This window comes from Agelaius tricolor, unplaced genomic scaffold (assembly GCF_023055355.1).
Source record: "Agelaius tricolor isolate 1412-34295 unplaced genomic scaffold, bAgeTri1.0.p SCAF_27, whole genome shotgun sequence".
NCBI classification, from domain to species: domain Eukaryota; kingdom Metazoa; phylum Chordata; class Aves; order Passeriformes; family Icteridae; genus Agelaius; species Agelaius tricolor.
Window position 1 is genome coordinate 7,460,036 of NW_027269287.1, and position 20,293 is coordinate 7,480,328.

The following is a 20,293-nucleotide window of genomic DNA, read 5'->3' on the forward strand; positions in this document are numbered from 1 at the left end:
ACCAAACAAAGCCCAGACCAAAGCGTGGGGGTCATGGTCGACCCCAGTGAGGAGCAAGATGCGTGTGTGTGGGTGCCACAGACCCTGCAGCAGCCCGAGTGCTTGTGCGTGTGCACGCCAGGAGTCAACCTAGGCTGCACCCCGCTCGGCGAGGGCTGATTAGCATTTCCCGGCAGCCGTGTACCAGCGCTGACAACTAACAGAGATATCCAGCTCACCATTAGGCCTTCTCCTTTTGTCTGCAAACTCCCGGCAGCAGCCCAGACCCCCGCGCCTCCGCTGCCCGCACCGCGGCGGCTGCAGCCCTGCGTGCCGCGCTCCGTGCGCTGCTGTCCGGCCGCAAGCTGCCAGCCCACCTGCCGCTGCCCGCGGCCAGCCCCTCCCTTCACCTCCCCGACAGTCAATCTATCCATCTATCTATCTATCTATCTATCTATCTATCTATCTATCTATCTATCTATCTATATTTTTGTTCCCTTCCTTCCCCTTAGGAGGTTGAAGTGGGGGGCGCTTCCCGCGGCCCCCAGGATGCCCATTCCCCTCAGGGCTCACAGAAAGTCAGGGTTGCTCTTTTTCACGTTGTTTTCTCACTTTTCCTCTATCTGCACTGCGGGATCGGGTGCGCCAGTGACTTCCTTCAACAAACACACGAGTCGCCCCGTTTGCTCTCCTTTTGTCTTTCCCCCACCTGTGGTTCTTTTTGAGAGGTGAGATATCCGTTGAAACGCTTAACCAGCTCCACGCAAAGAGCCGATAAAGAAGGAGTTGGGATTTAAATTCACAGGCCACTAAAGCGCTTTAAGCTCCCAGTTTTGAGCCAAACTGCATTTCTTAGCGTCTGGAGAGCCACATCAACTTCCAGTAAGTAGCCGAGACTCCTGAAGTGATTAAAAAAAAAAAAAAAAAAAAAAAGCAGGTATTTTTTCCCCCTGAAAGCCACACAAATTGGTCCATGTTGACAGATGTTTGTAACTTAGTAACTTCTTGAAGTTTTTTCTTTTATTTCTCCCCCTCCCCTCTTCTAAGCCTTCTTCCGAGCTTGCTTTGTTGTTTTAAAATATGCATGTCTCTCAAGAATGCAAGTCACGAGTCCAAACTTCGTGTCCAACCTCCCACAAGAAATGATCCTTTTATAGGGAACCCGATATGTCTCAATCTGCACTTCAGTCAAAGCCTCTGGATATAGGGCACTGGTTCCTGCTCAAAAATAACTCCTCCGAAACGCCTTTCCACCTAAAAACCATGAATGACTCCCAGGGAAGACATGTATCTCCCATAATTAAAGGCGGCAGCACTCTGAGGGGAATGAAGCCTGGAGGAAAAGAAGAGGAAGGGGGGGACGAAAAAAAAAGGAGGTGTGTGGGGAAGCAGAGAGGGAGAGAGATTTTTTATTTCTGTGTTGGTTGCACCGGGCCGAGATTAGCAGCAGGTTTATCAAGACGAGCCTCTGTGGCAGCTTCGGGTGCGCGGGGAGAACGCGACAGCTCATGAGGAGCAGAGAAGAGGAGAGATTAAGGAGCAGAGTCTAACTCCGAGAAAAGAGTAAGTGACCCTCAGTACAATACAGGAGCCAGGGGACTGCCGAGCTTTGAATCGGCAGCCAAAGTTGGGTTGCGAGCGCGAACAATGGTATCGGAATGGGGGGGAAGGGAAGACCCAGGCCCAGGGAGGCGGCAGGGCCGGGCACCCCGCGTGGGAGCGCGCCGCGACCTCCGGTCCTGCCCTGCGGGGAGCCCGGGCGGCGGCGGGGACGGGGACGGGGAAGGGACGAGGGTGAGGATGGGGATGGGGTCGAGAACGGGGATGGGGCCTGCCCCGATTTATGTTCGGAATAAAAAGAAAGGGGGGGGGGGTGTGGGGAAGGGCAGAAAGGGAGAGGGAAGAAGGATGGGAGGGGAGCGAGAGAAACTTCCCAAGTGATGAGAAACAGATGAGCTCCTGCCTGGGTCACGTTTGCTCCCCGGTCCTGATGCGAAGTGACGTCAGCAGTTGCATACCCTATCGTCGTCAGATGGAGCAGGACGGGGAGAGAGGCCTTTCCTCTGCCTTCCTTGCCTCCTTCTCCCTTCTCTGTCGGGGCAAACTTCCATCAGGATTATGCAAAATCATGCCCTAAGAGCTCCTGGACGATGCGACACCTTTCCCTCCGTGTGCCACACCATCCACACTTCCAGCATATGGAAAGCTCGGCAGGCCCCTGCGCCTATAGGATCTGGTACCACATTAGTTTCTAGCAATATTTACAGCACTGCTTTTAATACACACCAGATGGTTCGCCACGATGCTGCCTCAGCCAGTGAGATCTTTGATTTTAATTCAGCGGTGTTTTGTTACAATTATACTCCATGCTGAGACCAATTTTATTGGTGACCTTTATTTTTTTCACATATCTGAGATATTTTATATTACAAAAACCTCAAAACCTAACTTCTCTGCAGCCTCTTGGCACAGAGGCAGGGTGGACAGGAAGGCAGGAGCAGCGGCAGATAGCTTTCCTCATCCTCAAAACCGGGATGCTCCTGTGTGTATACATGTGTGCAGAGATAAATAATACATATGCATATTTATTCATTATATTTGATCAATAACGCTTATATTTGTTAAACCTCAATTGAGTGCACTCGCCTGCATGATAACAAACAACACAGGGCAATAAATATTGCATACGGTTAATTATTATGCCGGTGCATTATGCCTTGCTCTTCTTATGTACTCAGACCCCTCGTAAAACTCCTCGCAAACACAAACGTCTCTCGCAGATATTTTGCTGTGAAAAGGGAAAAACTCAGGGAAAAATTCCCTTGAAGTCTCCGGGAATTCTTAAATATTGACAGGAGGAAACTGTGGCTAATATCTTCCTGCGAGCTAAACACTCTGCTTTTAGGGGAGGAGAGAGAGGGAGAGAGCGCAATCCTTGTCTAGAAAGCATTCCAGGGCTTTTATTTCACTGCCCGGGATATGTTATCAGAAATCTATATCCAGGGTCGCGTTCGTTTTTTCTCCTGGAATTCCAAGACCCTTCTCTCTCTCTCTCTCTCTCTCTCCCTTTTTTTTTTTTTTTTTTTTTTTTTTTTTTCCTCTACGGGAGAGAGCCTGGTTACAGCGTGGCTGTGTAAATAGCCGATTTACTCCTTTGCAGGTGTGTTTCCCTCCACACGAATGCTTTCCCTGCTTCTACAGGAACTCACGTTTATTTCCTCTCCTGCCAAAATCACAGATGTTTATTTTATTGATGTAACCTATACCTTGGTTGTGCCAGGAATAACATGCCTCTACTAAAAAATCATTTTGCAAATAATAGAGGCGTTCTGGATGGTTTCCAATTTGGTCATAAATGGTCATAAAATAATATGTAAAAAGTTAACATCTGCTTTCCTAAAATAAAGTGTTACAAGTAGCTTTTAAAGAATGTTTCCCTCATTTTAAAAAGAAATAGGTAGAGATAAACAGGAATCCATATGTATTGCATATTTACAATGGATTTGAAGGTAGTCATTCATTGCATAAGCTATTCAGAACCGACGTTTTAAAAGCTACTTAACCTCAGGCATTCTTGAATCTTAAAGGATTCCCAACGATATTATTTATAGAGGAATTTGCTGCAATTTAATTGCATATCAAGACGGAAATGTGCAACCTCGGATGCTGTGTTTAATACTGCTCCAACTCAGATTTTATTCTCCTGCGTCCTCAAGAGTCTTCCTCTTCTCTTCAGACCGGATGCTCAGAAGGTGCGATCCCTCCTCTTTCTCTTTCCTCAGCTTCCACCTTTGTCTAGGGGATGCAGCCGGTGCTTCCCGGCGATCCTCACACACGGGCTATTTTACCAAGCTTTGTCTTTCGTCTGAAGAGGGGGATGGGATCTGCAAGCACCCACGTCTCTTTACTCTGTCTGCAGTAAAAGGCCAGAGCCACTGCCGGATGTGCCACCGGAGTGTTTTGCAAATGTTCTCTGCACCCAAAACGCACCTCTACTGTTTCCCCCCGGAAAGGGCTTCGAGGTGCTTCCCCTCTCCTTGCATCCTCAAAATTGAGATGACAAAACCTATCAAGTCTGGGGAAGGGCGGACACACCGTAAGGTGACCCCAGCCGGGGCTGAGGAATTGGAGGGGAGGTGCACCTCTGGGAATGCAGCTGCCCCTCGGGCTAAACCCGCATGGGCTTAGGGCATGATGAGAGGGACACAAATCCCAGTCCATTCTACCCCCAGTACCCAGACACAGGTCTTGAGGAGGGAACTTCTAGGTGGCCCCCAGCTCCTGTGTCCTACCCTGGACTGCCTCAGAAGCCAGTTTTGGTAGGGGACGAGGTGTGGTGTCTGCCTCCCTGCAGGGTCCCTGTAGCCTTTCCACATGCCCGTGTGCCTGGTGGGGCAGAGCAGGCAGGCCTGCGCCAGGGGTGTTAAGGAAAGGGCCCCTTTCTCAGTGTCTGGGTGTTTTTTAAAAATTTCTCCCCCCCAACCCCCCAGCCCCTCCCCTTTTCTGTCCTTTTCCTCTCTACCCCCAGAGCCCGATCGGAAAACCACTGCTAACACGGGCAGCAGAGTTTCCAGCAATCTGCAGAGGTCCTCTGCTATCTGCTTTAGTGGGTTCATTGGGTCTCTTTGCTACCGAGGCTTATGCAGGGAAATGTGGACTTAGGGATCAGCAGGGGAAAGCATAGTACAGTTTCTGAAGAGAAAAAAAATATGGCACCAAACCACCCATAAACCTAACTATGTGTAAAGAAAATATTTAAATATGTTAAATGAAACAGAGTTTGAGTTTATGTGGAGCCAGTGGACAGAATGTGGACAGAGACACAGAGAAGAGTCACGCCTTTAAGACAGGAGGTCTTTATTTGTAGATGGTGTATTTATGGAAAAGAGAGGGAGTTTCTTATAAAGGTCTAACTCTACTGTCGGTAACAAAACCTTTCACGTCTTTACTTAGTGCTAGAGAAGCGTGAGTGCCCTAATTTGGACATCTCTAAAGTGATTATTAGATACTTCTCTGAAAAATCAGTTTATGGGAATAAGTCTAGAATACAACCAAAAAAATGCCGAGGGAGAAAAGGGAAAGGGGAAAGGGGAAAGGGGAAAGGGGAAAGGGGAAAGGGGAAAGGGGAAAGGGGAAAGGGGAAAGGGAGAGGGAAAGGGAAAGGGAAAGGGAAAGGGAAAGGGAAAGGGAAAGGGAAAGGGAAAGGGAAAGGAAAGGAAAGGAAAGGAAAGGAAAGGAAAGGAAAGGAAAGGAAAGGAAAGGAAAGGAAAGGAAAGGAAAGGAAAGGAAAGGAAAGGAGGAAAGGAGAAAAGAAAAAAAGAAAAAAAGAAAAAAAAAAAGAAAAAAAGAAAAATGAAAGGATTTGTTTGCACTCTGTCCACGTCTTATTTTACTTTCCTAATGCTGCTGGAGTATCCTTCTGTCTGCACTCTCGCTGAAGGAGCTTGCATTAGTGTAAACAATCCCTGCTTTAAAATTATAGATTAGCACCAGGTTGGGAAGGGGGGGGGGGGGGGGGGGGGGAGGAAAGAATTAGCAATACAGTACACAGGTTTTAAAAAATATTATTTTTGACCCAACTCCAAGATGTCAAAACTTTTCCTTTTTTTCTTTTCTTTTTTTCCCCTGAGAGTGTGAAATGAAGGACACAATGATGGTGGCCACCATGAAGAAGTGGCCTTTTAATGACTACTAAAGAAAACCAAAATGTAGCTGAAAGGTACCACAAAAGCTGCTTCAAAGTACAATCTAATTCCGCTGAGTTCAGCCATCAGATAGATCTGGTAATTGGGAGTTGCACAGAAGTAAGGCAGCACGGTGTGGATAAACTTGTACTTCTTCCCTTCAGTAATAGTAGACGTATTTCACGGACTGTATTAGCACAAAACCGTGGGATATTAGAGATCTCTTACTCCTGCAAATAAACGAAGACCCAGTCTTCGCCATAACAAAAACCCAAAAAACCAAATCAAATCAAATCAAATCAAATCAAATCAAATCAAACCAAACCAAACCAAACTAAACCAAACCAAACTAAACCAAAAACAAACAAAAAACAAACTAAACAAAAAACAAACAAAAAACAAACAAAAAACAGACCAAAAGACACCAAAAAAAAAACCCCCAAACACAACCAAAAAGAAAAAACAACCCCAGGCAAACTACCTGCATACTCCAAGCTACAAAGGTTTTTTCTTTTCTAATTGTGGTCCTGGCTGCATATGGACTCTAGATAATTAGCATCTACTAGATGTTGCTTTCTTTTTTGATATTTGCTTCTGTGTCTGGCTGTCATTTTTGTGTGTATTTTCTGACTTTGGCTTTTGCTGTGTCACAAAAGTCTCCACAAGTAGCAGAACGACAAATTCAACCAAAAAACCAGACCAATTTTCTCATCGATGTGTAATGAAATTAAAGGGCATTGTTTTGTCAGATGAGCACCAAGTCGGAAATAAATCCTTGAGTCTGGGGAAACAAAACGGAGTGCTGTTGGCTTGTGTGTAAATTTATTTTTAAAGCAATAAATCAATGTTAATATAACAGCTGGGCTTGCTATCTCGGAGGAGGTTTTACGTTTAGGCAAACCTCAGCAGCGAGGTTCAGCCGGACACCGCGGGTGCCGAGCCCTCCCTCGGGTGAAAAATTCCGTCTCCCGCCCCGCTGGCTGCCGCCCCTCCGCTGCCAGCGGGGGAGAGGGCGCTGGGGAGCACCCGAGGGACGGGGCCAGCCCGGGGGGCACCCGGTGGTGCACACACCCCGCCCCGCCCGGCGCACCAGAGATTGCCTGCGAAGAGCCCTCGGGTGACTTGCACCCAGGCTGAGTATCGCGACCTGTCGAAATAGCCCCAAACTGTTATTATCCAAGTGCTAATTTCATCATTTCCGCACCACGAGGCAGTTGCACGGCATGCAGGTGGCCGCGGTCGAAAGGGGCAGGAATCTCTGCTTTTTCAGTCATAACTTTCCATTTTAAGAATGCTCACAGTGAGTATGAAGAAGTTGGGTGCACCTGCTCGCCACGGGACCCCGGGCGCCGCTTGTCTAATCACATCTGCTTTCCGTTTTCAGAAATGCTGAGCGAGGTAGAGGGAGAAGAAGAGGGGGAGACGGGGAAGGAAGGGGAAAATATGATGGGCAGAAGGAGTGAAGCAGGAGAGAAAAAGAGAGAAAGAAAGAGAACGGGGAGGGAAGGAAAGCAAGAGAGATAGAGAGAAAGAACAAAAAGCAGAGATTTCTTTCCAAAAAGAAAGAAAGAAAGAAAGAAAGAAAGAAAGAAAGAAAGAAAGAAAGAAAGAAAGAAAGAAAGAAAGAAAGAAAGAAAGAAAGAAAAAATGTTAGCGACCTGCAGTAACATTCTAACATGATGATATAGATACATCATTAATCAATAAGATTCTAAAACCCCCGAACAACAAAAAGCAATATCGTAGTAGATAAACCGGCATGATTTTCTGTTAGAAAATATGACAGAAGGTTTTGAAATAATCGAGCAACCTCTAAAACGGCTTTAAAATAAAGATACTTTTACACAGAGGCATGTATTGGTGTTAGTAATTTTCTTCAAAATACTCTAGAGATGGTTAGGGCGAATGGTTTGTGGCGACTCCTCGACAGTGGAATCCTCTGTCCAGCTTGCAGGATGATGCTTCGGTGTCTGCACGCCACCCACGACTTGAATTATTTTGCAGAAATAATTCGAACACGACGTAGAAGCTATTTGTTTGTTTGTTGGTTTGAGGGGGTTTTGTCCCTGAGATACCTATAAGTGTGAGAAATAAAAGTGACACTCGATGGGATGGGAGCCGAAGCGGTCATTTAATATGCCCTGCCTTTGTTTAACTGTCTTTGAGAGGAGGATCTAAACACCCGGTAAAGTTTGTTCGCCTGTTTGTCTGTCTGAAGATAAGGGCATTGGAGTTTCTAAGTTTCACGCAAGGCACTGCTGTTGCTATCAAGTAACACTTAAAGCAGCCTATTCGGTTCCCCTTGACAAATCTCCTCGGCTCTTTGGGCGCGCTCGCCCCGCACCCCGGTTGTGCCGTTGCTCTTCACGGTAACACCGAGGAGGCGTTTTGGTGCTTTGCTTGGTTGGTTGGCTTTTTTTGTCTACTTTTTTTTTCGTGAGTCCGGGGTTGGCGAGTCCTGGGGGTGAACAGGCAGGTGCGCGCCGCTCTCCCCTCCACGAATCTTTGCGCACAAACCCACAGCCCGTGGAGTGTTCAGGTGGAATTAATTAAAGTAATTTTTAAAAGGAAGAACAGAGCCGTCCCTTCCGCTGCCGAAGAGGCGTTCCCCCGCGCCTCCCCCGGCCCCGCCGGGCCGCCTCGCTCGCTCCGCTCCCGCTCCCGCTCCCGCTCCCGCTCCCGCTCCCGCTCCCGCTCCCCGCGGCCGCCGTTCCCGCGGCGGGGGCTAGGGGGCGCTCTGCCTCGCCGCACCGCCGCGCGCCGCCTGCGGAGCGCCCCGGACCGGAGCGGGCGGGACCGGACCGGGTCAGATCGGGTCGGGTCGGTACTGGACGGGGGCGCTGCGCCCTCGGTGCCGCTGTACACCGCGGTGGGGAAGGCGGGGGCGAGGTCTCTCCCTTTCACGGGTGCCCTGAACGCGCTGCCTCAGGTCCTGGTGGCGCACGGCTGAGGGCGCAAGTCCGTAGGCTGGATGTGATGTGCCGCGGGAAAGGCTCTCGGGGACTCGCCTGGCAGGAATACCAACATGTCCTCTGTAATTATCCCTGTTTTCTCTGCCACTAACCAATCCACACAATCGTTATGCATCCCAAACGCAGATGCAAAAAAATCACGGGCCTTGGATCTTTCTGAGCTATTCTGTGTAATTTTTATTACTTTTTATTTTTTCAAGGCAAGCGCCAATAGCCGATGTAAAGACTGATAATGCTAAATTGGATGTGCATGTGTGTGTGAATGTGTGTTTATAATACTTCCAAAAAATCTCCACTCATCTTGCTCGGGCCCTGTTTTAACCCCATATTTAAAGACTAAATGTCACTTCAGTACGGAAAAAAAATATCTTCCTGCAGGACAGATGTTTTAAAAGTTGTTGTGGGACATAACGCCAACAGAGTGAATCAGGCTTCAAACCACCAGTCCTCTGTGGGATCCCCACGGGCGCTGTCACTGCTGTCATTATTGTTAACGCATCAGGGAGGCTACCACAGTTTGCTTCTATCATTCCTGCGAGACTTTAAGGAGAAGTGGTATAAGAGATGGGAAAAAAAAGTAATGGTAAACATTGAATTATGCAGATAAAGCATGATTGGGATGCTACTGAATTGCTTGTTTAATTTTCTCAGAAACGTGGTAGCTCCTTTCTCAGTGGGATGAATCCGAAGGAGTTGGAGTGGCCTAATTGATAAACTTTACTAGCGATTTTGGGTCGCATTATTCAGATTTGGTGCTGTGGGATCTTTGTGGTGTCTCCCTCTCTCTCTCAATAGGTGTTACGCTGTAACTAGGAGGCGCTGAAAACGTCAGGCAGAAAACCTACGACTTGATCAGTTCCAAACCACACACGCACACACACGCGCGCACACGCACACACACGCGCGCACACACATACATAAAATCTGCTACTGTTGCAAGCATATGTTACAGATTAAGCTAAGCAAATGGCTCTAGTTTTGCTAGGCTGAAAGTTGATAATGAGAATTTATATGTTGAAGAGTTTGGCTCTTTTTCTAACTTCAGTTACTTACATGCTAACACATCCCTTCTATTTTTCCAGGAAATTAGAAAAAAATTAAAGAAGTCTTCTAAATTTCATCCAGCTGGGAAGAGAGCCGTGACAAGTGCCCTTCTACCGAAGCTGTGCCTGTCCTGAGCTTTGAATTTCTCGCCAGCGAAGCTCGGCCACATAATCGTTTCAGGGAAGAACTAGCAGAGGGCTCGGAGCTTCCCCACTCGCCCCGCGTCCCAGCCTCTCCCGCCGTGCCCAGGCGGTGCGCGGAGGCCAAGGCACACCCCTCTCCTTATCGCGGGGTGTCACGCCAGAAAGACGAGCAACCCTTTTCCCGAAGCATTGTCAGCACCGCAGGAGTTTGGATTTGTTTTCCTTTCCCTTCTTTCTCGTTCTTCCGCAGCACAAAAATCTTCACGGCAAGGTTACTTAGTGCCCCCTACGCTGACGAGGAATATTACGGCGACTAGTGAACTTTCAGGAGGAAGGCTACGTCCTAAGCTCCCTCTACACTTTGTTTCCTGTTCTCAGCCCCCCTGAGCAGAGGGCCCCGCTGCTCCCCTTGGACGGGAGATGCGCGTTCGGAGCCTCCCAAGAGGCGCCTCGTGTGCCACCCGGCGACAAGGACAAACCCCGTCCGCTGTCGCGCCTGGCCCCCGGAGCCGTGCTGGGGCTGGGGCCGAGCGGGAAGGGATGGCGGGTCTGTCAGCAAGGTAGCGGGGTGTAGGGGATCCGCCAGGGATCAGGAACGCGCAGGGACTCTCCTCATCCGCCTCCTGCTTCCCCCCACCCCGAGCAGGCGGCGTGGATGTGACACTGACAGATGGCCGAAAGACAGAAAAAGTAATTTTAAGCGACTTTGAAAGGTTACGGGAAGAGAGGACGAGGGGGTCTCCAGATTCCTCCTAGGGCTCGGGAAGATATGTTCATTTTTCCAAAGAGACAGCGGCAGGAGAAAATCTCCCAAAGGGAAGATAAAAAACATTTGCTCTGCTTGTACAGGAAACTTTCTGTGCTCCCCGGGAGAAGGGAAGCCTGGAGGGGGAGAAGCGCGTTTGAGCTACGCTTTCCTTTCCGCAGAGCTCTTTCCTTTCCGAGCCCCGCTCGGGGCTCCGCGTGGGACCCGGTCCATGGTCACGGCCACGAGGGGCGAGCGGGCAGGGCAGGGAGCGCGGGAAGGGCGCCGGCCGCGCCGGCCCCACCGGCTCGGGATAAGAGCCAGGGGCGAACACGGTGCTGGGAAGAGAGAGAATAATAGAGATCTTTAAAAAACCAACTCACCCCCAACACTTAAATCCTACAAACTACTAAAAGCATACAACTAAATACAAGCAGTTAAGGTAAAAATCAAAGAACTTGGGGCAGAACTTAAGGAAGCTTCAGCATTTGCACCTTCTTGCAAAACTCTCAAGATAGCTCTAGGCTTGCTGGAGATCTGGAAGCTTTTTTCACAGCACAGAATGGAAGATAGCTCTCTTTCCACCTAATCTTAAAAAGGAAATAACACAAAAATCAATAACAAAAGCAATCATAACGATAATAGTAATAACAACAATAACAATAATTAAGTAATAATAAAAACAAAAAAGGGAAGGAAGGAAGGAAGGAAGGAAGGAAGGAAGGAAGGAAGGAAGGAAGGAAGGAAGGAAGGAAGGAAGGAAGGAAGGAAGGAAAAGAGAAAAAAGAAAGACAGGGAGGAAAGGAAAGGAAAGGAAAGGAAAGGAAAGGAAAGGAAAGGAAAGGAAAGGAAAGGAAAGGAAAGGAAAGGAAAGGAAAGGAAAGGAAAGACAAATCTAGGAGAATATTCAGTGCTGTCAAATATTTCGCGTGGGAGAAGGGCTTTGGTGCAGGCGTCTCCCTCTGTATCGAAATGCCTAGCGAAGGACCTCGCGCTGTGGGAAGTGGGGGAGTGGGTTTGTGTAGCCAAAACAAGCCAGAGCCTCCCGCAGCGAGACCTGTGGTTTCGCACCACAGGTACCGCCGGTGTCTCCGCCGCGGTTGCCGGCCCCGAGGGCATCCGCACGTCCTCCCTCCGGCCGGAGTTGATGGAGGCTCCTATCGGGCCAGGGGAGCGCTGGCGTTACCCCGAGATCAGCCCTGGCGAGCCCCGAAACGACAGAGGGACGGCGGCCAGCAGCGGCCGCAGGACTGCGGGGCGGCTGGAGGGAGCAAAGGGATTCCCGGCGCCCGGCCCCTGCACCCCACCCTGCGTGGCGAAACCAGAGTCGCGGGGGCCCATGAGGAACCCCTTCCATAGCCAACACCTGCACGCCGAGGCCGCGGGAGCGATGCTCCGTGCTCCCTGGAGCAAGGAAGAGTAGGGAAAACTTTGTGCGTGGGGTCCGGGCCCCGTCGGGGCGCACAGACCTGACACAGCCCCAGCATCCCTGGTTCCTCCCTGCCACCCCGGAGAAGTGAGCCGGGAAATTAACATTTTCCTCCTTTTTTTTCCTCTTCCCTTTGTCCGGAAACCGCAGGCGAGCGAATAGTTATTCCCCAGCTGGCCCCATGACTTAAGGTATGTCACGACAGCCAAGTGGCCAAGCAGTGGCGTGATGTCCCCCTCCACGACCCCCTTCCCCGCCGAGAGGGGCTCCGGGGGATCTCCCCGGCGGAACGCGGCGGTCTAGGCACTCCTGGAGATGGTAGTCGGGGCTGGGCACTGCCGGGCACTGAGCCTTCCCCTGGGGGCCGTGAGGGGCCGCGGGGGGCGCGGGGCCCCCCGAGCCAGGAGCGGGCGCTGTCCTTGGTGCTGGGCCCGCCCCGAGAGCCGCCGGGCGCTGCCGCCACCTGGAAAGGGCGGGTTGGGAGCGCCGAGACTCCCTGGGAAGAACGGCATCCTGCTCCTTGGTGTCTGCCCCACCACGCCGCCGCTTGTCGGGAACCGTCCTGGCTTTGATCACAGCACCTACTTAGTGGCGTGGGGAGCCCACGGGAAACACTGCAATAAGCACCCTCTGTGCTTCTTGCTCGCAGTTCTGTACCCCCCTTTCCGGACCCCCCTCCAAGAGGATACATACTAAATTGGGAGAAAGTACAAAGGAAACGATTTATAATCCAAACAGCCATCACCATACAAAAAACCCCAAACAACCCCAAACAACAAAATACCCCACCAACACCTGAAAGACCTATCAAGAAGTGTATGAGAGGTAGATTTCCCCTCAGCCATTGGCAAAATTGGCAACACCTGGCTCAGTGCAAACAGACACATCAGTGTTTGCAAGTTCCTGGTGATGTTAGGCCCTTTCTCCACAAACCATAGGCAAGCAGGCCTGGACACTATATTATGGGGTATGTTAATTTTGTACCTGCTTGTTGTGGGGAGACATGGAGGACCTGCCACATCACGGGCTTTACTATAGGAAATATAATTTCTTGGCAAGTTGATTTGGAAGGAGAAAGCCAAAAGCAGTCCCAGAAGGATGGGAGATGAGCAGGAAGCTTACTTATGTGATTGTAGCAGAGATAGCACTTTTAAAGAAGACAGAATCTGGAGACAGCCCTTTACCAGGCATTAGGGGATTAGGTAGGGCATGAGCAAAGAGAAATGGAAATGACAAAAGAAGATGACATAGGCCTCTCCTCAGAGGGGTCAGCTCTCCCCTGTGCTGCAATTCAGTGGGAAATAACTGATGCTATTGTCTCCACTGGGACAAACCAGCCTGCAGACCAATCTTCTGTGAATATTCATATTTACTTGACTCCAGAGGAGGAATACAGACAGTGTGGAGGGGTAAGATGCTTCAGAGTGGGTTCTCCTCTCTTTGGGTTTCCCTGGAGAAAGTGAACAGCATTGGGCAGACCCTGTCCCTGCATCTCACAGAACCCCATGATAGCAGTAAGACAAGGGGGTAAGGAGGTGTGTTTTAGCACTGCTTTTATTTCCCACTCATGTTTCACCTTCTTCCTCCTGCAAGGCGAGGAGGTGCTGCGAAGCTGGTGTCTGCCTGGAGCAGGTGTTTGGAGATCACTCAGGAGTCAAATGTGAGAAGTTGAACTTCCCAGGTGCTAGTCTGTGCTGGGAACCCATTTACCCCTGGAAGGCTTCTGGAGTTGATGCTAAAGTCAGAAAAATGATAAAAAGAAGCCACAGATAAGATAGCAGAAGAGCTTCTCTCCAGGTTCTTAACCCACACAACACGCACTCCTTCCTTCCCAGGTACTGCTCTTCCCACCATGGGCTCAGAAGATCACGGAGAGCCATGTTACTTGAAATAGGCCCCTTTATAAAAGTTTATTCTTCCCAAGAGCTTAGAGGAACCCAACTGCAAGGCAGCAACCTATGCAAACTTCTACCAGTACAGTTACAGCTTGAAGCCCATAGAAGCTTTTGGGGTTTTTTCTGGGTTGTTTGCAGTGAAGTTAAGTGCGGGTGGCATGTCCCCTGGGATAGGTTCTGCTCACCTACACTTCTAAGAGGTCCTCCTGTACTTTGTGTGAATTATTATATTGCACTATATAATATTTATTATATTTATTATATTGTATTAAATTGACTTTAAAAAAGAGGTAGACCTTTCTAGCAGTACTAGTGTGGATGGAAGAGGAGGATATGGGGGATCTTCACTGATCTTCCAGTCAGTTCCCATCCCCAGGTTCTTTCCTCCTCATAACATTTTGATTGAGAAGGAAACTTGGAGTATGTATGTCCTAACCGGAGCGTGTGGTTATTGTGCAACTGATAGACCAGAACAAATTCTGCAGCCCAGGAAAGAGTTTTCTACATATACCATATATCTGTATCTTTATACAGGGATAACACCCAGCTGAAACAATGAAACTGCACAGAATGAATAGAATTAAACCCACTGGTCACTATGGGCTTGATGAGAGAGGGGGTGATTGTATTTTTTACATTTGACCAATTTTTTTTCTTTTAGTTTAATTTTTTGATTGTCACAATTTAAATGACATTACTTAGAATGGCAAAATTTAGAGATGCAGTAAATCTTCTTGTCTGAATCCACTTTGAAATAAGAATGCTAGTGGGTTTGAAATCCAGATCTACGAGCTAATCTCTAGTTTTCCCTTCAAATGGAATTCAGCTACAAAGAGCTTGGAAAGATTTTGCATCTATTCAGGAGGCACATCTTTAATTTTCTGAGGAGCAAAAAATCCACAAGAAACTTCATATAGCTCCTTAGGTTTTGCTTAGCATATGTGATAAAACATTGATTGTTGCAGTTTGGTGACCCATGAAATTTGGGGGTTAGTTTTCTCTTCAGACCAGAGCATATAATTATGCAAATAAAGAGCTGTCACTGATCTAGTGAAATACTCTCTAACACATGCAATCCAAAATGGAACAGAAAAGTGAAATTTGTGGTATTATGATGATACAATGATAAATGACATCTCCTTTCAAGTTTTTATAGAAGTACATTTTTCACACTTTGTCGAGTACATCAACATAATGCGGACGCACACACACATGCACACACACACACATCCCTGCGAGATCGAGATATCCATGAATGCGTGCAGTCACACACACACACATGCATCCTTCCACTCTGTAAGATAGCTCTACCCTGGTGTATGAGGGATGTACACATTTCTTGGCAGGTTATTTTTGGTTTGGTTGACTTGAGAATGGTGCAATATGTGGCTCCATGCAGTTTTAGATGTGACACTTTTCATTTGTACTTCTGAATGAAATTTCTAGAGGGGAGAAATACTCCACTACCCGCAGTAAGTGATGTTTCTCAGAGACAGAGGAAAAATGCACATTTCCATGAAAAGCAACGGCTTCTTCTGAGTCTGGGAGAATCACACCGTGAGAACTGTAACTGTAACCAGTGCGCTGCCATGTATGCACAATGAAAGTGAGGGATATCTTTGCTTCCCCCCTGCCTTTTTTCTTTCTTTTTCCACACAACCCTACTGTGTTTGGGGGCCTGCTGGCTGTTTTCTGCTAGGAACATTTCTTTCTTATTCTCCATTCTTGACAACGAAGCACTGCTTTCATTGGTACATGGCTTTAACGGCAGCATTTTGACTTGGACAATGGTGTGCAAACCTTTTGGGTGACAAGGAGCTGGGAGTTTTCCTAGATCCTGTTGTATGGTTGGTTTTGTTGGTTTTCTGTTGTTGTTTTCCATTTGGGGGTTTGTTGTGTTTTCGGGCTTTTTTTCTGTTCACTTTTGAACTCGTAGCTCCAAAGCTACCTAGGGCAGACGCTGGTGCACCATGTCACACGTCAGGGAGCTTTGTTGTGATGAAACCAGGAGGAGGGTGATGTCAAACCTCTGTCTCCTAAAGACATCATGGCCTGAGAGGCCAGTGGTGTGCATCTTTAAAAACATCAATCCCAAGGAATAGGCTAAATCAACACTCATCCCTCCTTAGTGTGCTGCAGGGTTACCATTGTCACCTTTCCATGCGACACCAATGTGGTGGTCCATGCTGGGATACTCCCACAGCTTCCTCTCTTTCTGCAGACCATGCACCCTCTTCATCTGAGGCTGCAAACACTGCCTCCTCCATCTCTAACCCACATCCCCTGCAAAAGGCCCTCCCCAAAAAACTGGTCAAACTTCTCCCTTGGTGTAACTTTATGGTTTCATGTTTCTGAACAGTAAAGGGGACAGGATGGTGCGGCCCACTTGGCTATGTGGCTTCCTATGGATGATGTGGAGTGTGTGGAGAGAAGCCCATGCTCATGTGGGCTGAGCCACAGGGCTGGACATGCAGCCCACTCCATGGAACAAATGAACTTCAACCCCCTCACACCTTCTAGCCCCAACCCTGCAACCATATGGGGTCCTGTTTGCAAACACACTTGCCCCCCCTGCATGTATTCTGAGGTTGGTGGAGCTGCTGCCCATGCTGCCCCCACCCTACCCACCAGAGACAGAGGCTTCTGTGGAACTCAACACAAGGACACAAAGTGTGCAAGAAGAAGAGAGCATATTTATTTTTTGTTCATTGCAAGCAGAGCAGTACCAGTGGTGAGGATCCCCTCTGCTCTGCAGCCCCCCCACAGGAGCGATAATGTGAGCTGGGCCCAGGGCACAGTAAAGAAAAATTTTTTAGAAAATGATAAGCATTACAGTAAAAATGTAGTTTGTTTCTCATCAACAGTTAAAAAAATAGATCTGCTCCTCCAATATTTGGGCACCCTAGAGAGTCCATCTCACTTCTACAGAGATGGAGAGTGGCAGGTCTGGTGTGTGCATGCGCAAACTTCCCTGGCCTCTGCATCTTCCCTGGCTGCAGGATGAAGCACGGACAGCCAAACCACACCATGTAAACTCTTGCCTTGTCCCTGAACACACAGGATCCAGGGGGCTAGGGTGGACACAGACCTGGGGAGGGGGGGTTCTAGACCCTGGCAGGGGGGTGAGGCTGGCCACAGGCAGCAGCATCCTCTGACTGGGAGTGAAGGCAGAGACTGGATGCCACAGGAATATGGGCACAGTACTCTCACTTCAGCAACAGGCTCCCCTCCAAGAAGAAAATCCTCCAGGCACAGATACTGCACTTCCCTCCACATAGGCAATGGCCCTTCCAGGGGTTTGCTCCAAGCACCCTTCCCCAAGGGCAGAGCTCAAATGCAGCAAGATGACAGGAAGCAGCAGCTGGGGAAGTGAAGCCTTGCTGCCAGTATGAGCTGGCAGGGATGGATGCAAGCACTCTAGGTGCTGAGAGCCCCCCACCTGGAGGATTTAGGCCCAAACCCAGCTGGGTTTCCCTTTACACCTCACTATGAGCATTTCTGCTTTTGCTCCGTGGCATAGGAGGGTTACCCCTGCTTTGGCATTGTCTTTTAATGCTCCCCACCACCACTTCTGGCCCCCAGCTGTAGGATTGATTTGACACACTGCGTAGGAGAGGGCGGGATTGGGTCCAAAACTCATGTCTAAGTGGCACCTCCTCGCCACTAACAGCATCAGAGGCGAGGTGGGCATGGCCATTAAAGAAAGGACAACTTTAATTCAGTATTATCAACACCATAGGAGCTTAATTAGAGTGCTGGCTCACTGGGCATGCCATCAAGCACATCTTTTCCCTTAGTTTTAGTGCAGAAAACCTGCCTAACACCACAGTTATGGCTACAGCCACATACCCCCTATGCATGGTGTGAAATCCCTACACAGAGTGCCCTGCTGGCCAACCTTTGTCAGAGAGACTGGAAAAGTGAGGAGGAACCTGTGAGTTTAGGGAAAAGGGAATAATCATGGGATGGCAAGTCATTACAAACTCAGCATATGAAAATGGAAGCATTTTTGAGTTTAAAAAGAAACAAAAAGAATATGCAGTGTGTCTTTTTTTTTTTCTGTCATATTTCACAGTGTGATCCAGCCTGTTAATGAATAGGCATTTTTTAAAGTAGAGCTTTCCAAAGGAAGAGAAGATCTACAGATAATGCTGTTGATCTAGCAAGAGAAAATCTCTTCAACAACAGAGCCTTTCTAGAATTCTGGGCCAAACTTCTTGGACACTCTTGCCAGCAGAAAAATGACAGAGTTAGAAGTCAATTCCACTTGGTCCCAGAGAAAGGGAAGGCTACTAGGTGTAAAATCATAGGCTGGTATGAGTTAGGTCCATCTTTTAGAAAAGAATAATTTGTATTTTGTTCTGTCTCAAAATAGAAGGAAGCTGCAAAATATCCTGCAGGCAATAGGACTGCGAAGAAGCTGTTAAATTCTGGCATCAGCCTGGTGCAGGGCTATGTCAGGGCAATTAGAGCTGCACCATGCTGCACTGTGCAGTACCACTGTCAGCCTTAATCTGCACACTGATGGGCAGCACAAAATCCAAGTTACAGCCCACAGGAAGCACAACCAGTGAACCCATATTGCTTTGACAGTTGCACTCATCTAGAAATAATGCAAAACGCTATTTAGATGTATACATCACGACCCTGTGCTCTAGGAAGAAAACAATCTAATGAGGGGGTGGGAGACTCCTTGCAGAAAACAAGCAGCAAAGACATTGGTGGTGGTGGAGGTGGGGTTTTTTCCTCCCCTCCTTTTAGAATTCTTCGTATTTTATCCTGTTGGAGCGCCTTGTTGGGGCTGGTTTCACCAAGCTGTTCTTCGCCTTTACAGCCTCACTGAAGAATTTGAAAACAGATGGAAAACTCTTCCAAGAAGTTAGTTCATGGCGTTCTGTACCTGCAAAATACAAAGGTGACAGTTTGACTAGGGGTCGTTCTCTGACCTGCTGGGTGTTCACAGGATAAATGCTCTGTAAAATGTAAAAATGCAAAACTCACAGAGGACACCCAGCTGCTGCAGCTGGTCTGGAGAGAGCCTGGGAAGGGTCAGAGCTGTCCTGCTGCTGAGCTCTGGGGCAGCTGACAAGAAAAACTGCACACACAAGCAGGCAGACACATGCACAAACATACATGTATGCACATGCATAGCCACCCAGATCACAATCAGAGGTCCTCAACATGTCTCGTATCTGGGAAAATAAGGTCTCAAAGCACTCTGCTAATAAAAGGTCACTGAAGCACCTCACTGATCTGGCCTACCTTGGGAAAAACAAAGTGTCTACTTTTCAGACATACTTTATATTATTTATTTTTCATTTTATACTGCTTCTAGCCTGGCATATCTGTTTTCAAGTGAAAGAGAACACTTGATCTGAACTACATCTCATGCATCATGAAGGCATCCTTTGTGCACCTGCTCCCACAGATAATATTGAGGCAGTAAAGTGGACCTTTCCTATTTGTATCTTCCCTTTGCACACAGATTTATCTCTGTATTTTATTTTGCTGCATGCTTCTATTGTTTTGCAAGTGCCTTCCTCAACACATTTGCTTTATTTAAACAACCACACTCCCTCCTCCTTCCCCCCCACAACCAACCCCCAAAACAAAACCAAGACAATGGAGATAGGCAGCCAAGGGGTGTGAAAGAGTTGGGACCTCTTCCTGGGTAACCCAATTATGCAGAGATGCTGCCTAGTAGTCTTTGGATCCTGGGCCTCTGTTTGATACTTTAACATTGCTAATGATAATTCTTTAGTCTGTGATAGTAGGTCATTGCTATGGTTACTCTACAATGGTGCAACACTTCACTTTCCCCTTCAGCTATTCGTTGAGACCCAGCAACCACATTTGTTGCCTAGCAACAGTTCTGTGACAGTTTCACAATCTGAGAGTGACAACAATGAGGGACACAGTGGCCACAGCCTGGCAGGTGGAAAGGGATGCAATCCAGGGTGGATGATGGTCCCTGCAGGACATAGGGTGGCCATCAGTACCTGGGGATATGAGATAGCTGCTCTGGCATGGCATTTCCTGTATTCCTAGCTTCACATCCCTGTCAGGACCCTCTAGGCATCCATCCATGGAGCATCCTTGGTGGGCTGACACCCCCCCCCCCCCCCCAAAAAGTCTTTGATGGAGGCACTACCTGCCACATTGCACATCCCTGCACCCTCAAAGGCAGCGATCACACAAGCAAAGCAACCCTCAAAAAAGCCCTCTCTAGAAAGACACTACTTCTCACACAAAGAGATGTTTTCGTACAAAGAGCATCCATGTCACATGCACACACAGATTTTCCTCTCCCTCTTGATATTCATTGTACAGAGACAACTCATGACATCTTCCAGAATTTTCCCACATCCTCCTTTAATACAAATGCTTTCCACCTTTAAATTC

General features: G+C 48.4%; 1 protein-coding gene and 1 long non-coding RNA gene across 7 annotated transcripts in view; one reads left to right on the plus strand and one right to left on the minus strand.

Moving 5' to 3' along the window:
• The first annotated feature begins 945 nt into the window (after window positions 1-945).
• On the plus strand, window positions 946-11,461 carry LOC139600494 (uncharacterized). Its single transcript, XR_011682569.1, has 2 exons — window positions 946-1,542; window positions 9,718-11,461. It is a non-coding gene; the product is annotated as an uncharacterized lncRNA (long non-coding RNA).
• Window positions 11,462-16,564: 5,103 nt separating this feature from the next.
• ARB2A (ARB2 cotranscriptional regulator A) overlaps window positions 16,565-20,293 on the minus strand; it is a 262,424-nt gene continuing 258,695 nt past the window's right edge. For all 6 annotated transcript variants that reach the window (XM_071448712.1, XM_071448707.1, XM_071448708.1 and 3 more), the window contains one exon: window positions 16,565-18,791. In XM_071448712.1, coding sequence (XP_071304813.1) covers window positions 18,649-18,791 — 143 coding nt within the window. In that variant the 3' untranslated portion in view covers window positions 16,565-18,648. The remainder of the gene's footprint in view (window positions 18,792-20,293) is intronic.